The sequence below is a fragment of the Apteryx rowi genome, unplaced genomic scaffold, assembly GCF_003343035.1.
Source record: "Apteryx rowi isolate R43461 unplaced genomic scaffold, aptRow1 scaffold_419, whole genome shotgun sequence".
Taxonomy (NCBI): Eukaryota; Metazoa; Chordata; class Aves; order Apterygiformes; family Apterygidae; genus Apteryx; species Apteryx rowi.
In genome coordinates, this window is record NW_020450661.1 from 337,244 (window position 1) to 343,243 (window position 6,000).

A 6,000-nucleotide genomic window follows, 5' to 3' on the forward strand; every position below is an offset into this window, starting at 1 on the left:
TGCCGGTGTTCAGCAGAACATTCCCTGTGGTTCTGGCAACAGCTTGATGGCTCAGTTCAATTTCTAGTGACTGCCAAGGCCACATAGAAGTGCCAGAGAACAAAAGCACAGACTTGACTGAAATGCCTGTATTAMAAAAAAAAAAAAAAAAAAAGAGAGAGAGAGAAAAAACAAAAACCACAACCCCTCTGCTGCTGAAATGAAGAATAAAGACAAAAAAAGGATGAGTTAACATGTAAGCTGCAACAAACCAGAGAAAAAATGAACTTGAGGAAACCTTTCAGAAGCAGAGAGAAGAGCAGAGGAATAAAGAGCACAGGAGGCAGATTTCAGCAATGAAGAAACTAAGCATAACTTCAGTTAAAATCTTTTCCAGAAGTGAATAGGATAAATTTGCTGCATAGCCCAAATGAGTGAGAATAGGATAGAGCAATGCCATCTAGACAAAGCCCTTTAATGCCATAAAGCATTCAGTGAAAGTGTAGTGTATTCATTGTCATTTTACAATTATGGATCACATAAATATATCCCAAATATTAATGGTAATTATTAGCATCTCTGTTTTAGTTAGTTCATGTGCTTTGAGAACAGAACTGAAGAGATTGATAAGGAAGTAGCATTTAATTTTGCATTAGGTCAGTAATCTTTATTTATACATGTAAATCTAAGTGCATTGAGAAGGGATTGAACACTCTTAAACAAAAGGTACTTGGAGTACATTTTTAACGTAAGACTTCAAAAATATAAAATTAAAATCTATCCCCCTCATTTTTTCCTGTCTTTTTTGCAGGATGATATAGAAATGAAGGCAGGGTTGTTGAGAACTGATTACCTTTTATCCCTTTTTCAGTTAACATGACTCCTTGTACTGTGGGCCTCAGTGTTGGGTTTCTGCATCTGTTTCTGCATAGCAAATGCTAGTGTTTGACCTCATCTATGGCATTTTTATTGCATAAAAATAAGAAAAAGCACACTAGAACTGTGCTTGTCAATGTCTTAGAAGAACACTCCTCTGAGCCGTGTTGAAGGCTCAAAGGTTCTTGGAGCCAATTGCTCAAATTGGTAATTGCACCATTTGCCCAATCTGCTCTTCTCCAGGCTAAAAAACCACACTTCCTAACACCTTTCCTGGAGGTGATTTTTTTTTTAAAATTTTTCCAGTTCCTGTTGCTCTCCCATCTGTCTAAATCTTTCTTAGAGCATGATATATAGACTTGATTCCAATCCTCCAGCTTCAAAAAAGAGCACAGTAGCTCTCCCATGTGTTTGACAAACATGAGGACTGCCCCTTTTTGCAATGTTTTGTGCTGTACTRAGAAGTCTTTCATCCTTTGTTTTTTGTGAGGTATACAGTGTTTAAGTGTGACAGTGTTTACATTTGTCTAATTTGGCAACCATGGTGACTTCTAGAAAATTTTCCATGGAAAATTACAAATGTTACTTTGGCTGTAGCTCCATTCAGCATCTGGCCTTTATTTTTTGTTTAAATAAAGATCAAAATAGTTGCCAGAATGTCAAAATGTGCACCTGTTTTACATATATTATACATATAGAATTTGTGCACATCTCCATGCACGTACCTGTGCTTTGATTACTCAGTTTCTGTGCATCTCACTGACAGAGAAAGTTTTTTAAGGAATCCTCTTCATTCTACAGGTGTCTAAAAGATTTTTAAACAGCCCACTTAAGGTATTCAAGGAGACGCATGTAATGGCAAAATAAATTTGGTATTTTCCTCTTTTCACTAGCACTTGCTGCACCACTCCTTTTCAATCCATTCTTCCAAAAAAATATACACAGCAGTGTATACACTGGTGGCGCATAAATGGTATGACTGATAGTCACTGATTAATTATTACTCAGTTGCTTCAGTCTCAAAAATGAGATTTCCGTTTTAAGAATGAGCTCCCGCGCAGATTGCTCATAGGCATACAGACAGCATACAGAACCTCTGTGGGTAAGCAGAGTTTCAGTACAAACTTGTTATGAACTTTTTAATTTTCTGCGCATGAAACAGTGGTCTGTGACCTTATCTGCAACAGTATTATCGTGTTGAAATAAAAACRAGCATTAGAAGAGGGTGTGCCTGCCTTTCGATAAATATTGCTCTCTAGTCAGAGAGAAACACAAACAGAAATCATTTCCTCTTAATACACTTGATCTCACTTACTCTGATAGGAGAAGAAAAGCAGTCAAACTAAACTTTGAACTTTTCAGACTTTTTTCTCTTAGTTTCTTTGCATGAAAGTATTTCTTATGGAGCTACACTCCATTTGTTACGCAGAAAATTTCAAACTTTTCTGCTTTTAAAGCTGGTTCAAAAAAAGAATAGCTCGCTTCAGGACATGGTTTTCTGCCATGTAAAAAGTCCCACCAGTTTTATATAACTTATGGTGAGTCTCAAGCCCTTCAATTTCTGACTAAAATAAGAGAAAGCTAAATTCCTAACTCCTTAATGTCAGAAGCCGTACTCTGCGGCCTGGTTTAATGTGAAATGTTGCTGCTTGGTTTTGCAGATTCGAAACGTGGCAGCCAATCTCTGTGTGGACAGTAAACACGGAGCCACAGGGACTGAGCTGAGGCTAGACATTTGTGTGAAGGATGGCTCAGAACGGACATGGTCACATGAACAGGTATTTTAACAATGAAAAGAGAAAAGCAGTGTAAAATTGTTGCTTCTCTTTTCAAATTTCTAAACCCTTCCCTGAGGTTTCCTCCTTTTCTTAAGGCTAAGCAAGGCGTAGAAGTTATTTTTGAACTACTGCTGATCTTAATAGCTTTTACAAAGTAATCTGTAACATAACCTCAGAAATTCCAACTGTTGCCTGTGCTGTATACTCTTTAATTTCCGAAAGGAATTGTAAAACTCAAAGAGGTTTTGGGTGCCCCATTTTCCCCTACTTTGTTACAAAAACACATTGATTTCAGTTCCGTTGTTCCCAAAAGTATTTTAAAAATACTACCTATGTGTGTAAAGCTCTAATGGTTGTCTCCTTTTATCCTTTCATCTCAATAAGTTCAGTGAGTGACGATGAGCAGGGAGGGCTCAAAAATAGAGGCCTGATACAGGACTGAAATCAACAGGTGAGAAGGATATCTGAGTGGTTATATTTTAAATGAATATGCAAGATAAATATAAGTGAGATAAATAGGGTGAAAGCCAGAAAGAAAGGGTTTCAGAAAGACAAGGGATGATGAAGGCTCAAATAAAGCTTTTATCTAAGTTAGTTTGTTAGAAAAATATTAGCTCTCAGTAATATGGAAGAAAAGAGCTCTGATTTATACTCACAGTGCTTGTGAATGCCATAGGAAAGAGACTATGACTCCCAGGCTGTGGGTCTGGCCAACGTGTGGCAAAGAGAATCAGGAGGAAAAAGCACAACCTAACCATTTATTAGCAATCTTAGTGAATGTGCCTTCCACAGGGCAAGGCTCCAGATTAGAAGAAATTCACAATGCTGAGGAGAAAAATTGACCTGTGATACATGACACATAAAGAGCTTAAAAGCTGAGGAAACAGGAGTGCTGAGGGATATTTGAAGTGTTGAGGTCAAGAAATCATTCTCTGAGGATACTGGAAAATGTAAGGGGAGGTGTGCAAATGAATGACACTAAGAAGCTAAAGGGTGGTCACAGTTTAGATTAGTGCCTATACAGGGAAAAGAAAGTTGCTGAAATAAGGCTTCTTCACATAGCTAAGACACAACACAGTGGCAGGATGCTGAGATTAGATCAACATAATCAAGTTTTGTTTATGAAAGATATCCAGTAATTCAAGCAATTAGTTGAAGGAAGTCGTGTGGTCCAGACTCGATCATCACAGTGGTGCCTCTGGCTTGAAAATCTACAAACCCAGAGAGATCCAAACCCTCATCAGGAAAGGAGGGAATCCTGAGAATGACAGATGAGGAAAGAGAAAGGAGTGAAGAAAATAGGATGAAAAGATGAGAGAAGAAAAATTTTAGGAGGGAAAACAGAAAAAAAGGAGGCTCGAAATATCCTTTGAAGAAAGAAGTTCTTATGAGGAAGGGGAAGGGATGAAAAGGGAGAGGCATTTTAAGAAGGAATCTGTGGTTTAGTGTATTCCAGTGCATTAATATGTTTGAAATCAGATTCAGTGCAAAGGTCTTGTTCTATACTAATGACAAAAAGGGTTAAAACTAATAGAAAAGGAGTTTAACCAACCAGCTCCTCAGTGAGGAGAATCAGAGCTCCAGTGCCTTCTAAACTGCTTGATCTGGGCTTCACAGACAATGTGAATTATTTCTGCCTAGCTAGTGTGGAACGGCGGCGTGTATGTTCTCACTGCAGCAGATTGTTCAAAAGACTGCAAGGGAACATTTCTCTGAACAGAGTGGTACAGTTGCACTGGGAAAGGACTGCCAAAACCCAGGCCAAGCCATTTAATTCAATTTACTGAACAGATCGGTGCCTTCTCTGGGCTGCTGAAGAGGGGCGGGGGCTGGGAGTGCCTCACAGGATCACACAGCTCATTGCCCACTTTTATACACATTTCTCTCCTTTTCAAGTTACTATTTTGAATGTGTAGTTCAGAAAACAATCAGCAGAGGGCAGCTCCGGACAACCTGAAGACAAAGGCAGCAAAGGCAGGTTAATGAATTAGCAACTCCGGGAGCTTTTCAGTCGTGAGAACTAGAAAAAACGGAGCTTTTCAGATATGACAGAGGTAGACGAAAATTAATCGTTTTAAAAATCCCCCCCCCCCAAGTACATTACACTATTTAACCCTCAAAACAGTTTTGCTAAAATGAAATGGAGTTTGATTCTGGTTGTTTTTTTGCCACGGGAGCTTACACTGCATTCAAAAGTTATTCTTTCCACTGATAGGAACAGAGTTGTTAGTTTACTATCTGCCTGTCAATGTAAATTCTCGAAATTGTGTGAGAAATATTGGAGAATCTTTAGAAGAAACCTAGGGTAACATAATATAATTTCATTTTCTCCAAAAAAGGAACTATATTTTCCAAACCTACAGAATAAAAGTTTTAGAGGAAAGATAACTTTATATAAGGATCTGGTATAATGTCCATCACTGCACTGCTGAGCAACTTGTTATTTGCGTAGTCTTAGTAGTTTTAATATTCTCTTGGTTTCTGGATTGGTTTAGAGACAAAATGAAAATTAATTTACTCAAGTATTCAGACTCCTGATATGAGACACATTCATCTGGCTGATAGATCTGAAGAGTGAGTTTGTGCAAGGTACGGGTTTTAAAGATGCCAGTTGAGAACGAAGGGAAAGAATTACAAAATCTCAGAAACAAACTAGCTATTAGGCCTGGCTGAAACTCAGAATTTCTATTCCATAGGGAATTACAGTATGTGAAAAATGTGACAATCACAGAATCACAGAATGGTTGAGGTTGGAAGGGACCTCYGGAGATCATCTAGTCCAACCCCCCTGCTCAAGCAGAGTCACCTAGAGCACATTGCACAGGATTGCATCCAGGTGGGTTTTGAATATCTCCAGAGAAGGAGACTCCACAGCCTCTCCAGGCAACCTGTTCCAGTGCTCTGTCACCCTCACAGTGAAAAAGTTTTTCCTCATGTTCGGAGGGGACTTCCTGTGTTTCAGTTTGTGCCMGTTGCCTCGCGTCCTGTCGCTCGGCACCACTGAAAAGAGTCTGGCTCCATCCTCTTGACACCCTCCCTTCAGATACTTGTACACGTTGATAAGATCTCCTCTCAGCCTTCTCTTCTCTAGGCTAAACAGGCCCAGCTCTTTCAGCCTTTCCTCATAAGAGAGATGCTCCAGTCCCCTAATCATCTTTGTAGCCCTTCGCTGGACTCTCTCCAGTAGTGCCATGTCTCTCTTGGACTGGGGAGCCCAGAACTGAACGCAGTACTCCAGATGTGGCCTCCCCAGGGCTGAGTAGAGGGCAAGAATCACCTCCCTCGACCTGCTGGCAACACTCTTCCTGATGCACCCCAGGATACCATTGGCCTTCTTGGCCACAAGGGCACATTGCTGCCTCATGCT

General features: G+C 39.7%; 1 protein-coding gene across 1 annotated transcript in view; it reads left to right on the forward strand.

The window, feature by feature from the left end:
• The window catches only part of GALNTL6 (polypeptide N-acetylgalactosaminyltransferase like 6), a gene marked incomplete at its 5' end in the record, with an annotated part of 337,061 nt that overhangs the window by 317,943 nt on the left and 13,118 nt on the right, over positions 1-6,000 (forward strand). The window contains one exon of the mRNA XM_026075986.1: positions 2,517-2,633. Coding sequence (XP_025931771.1) covers positions 2,517-2,633 — 117 coding nt within the window. The remainder of the gene's footprint in view (positions 1-2,516; positions 2,634-6,000) is intronic.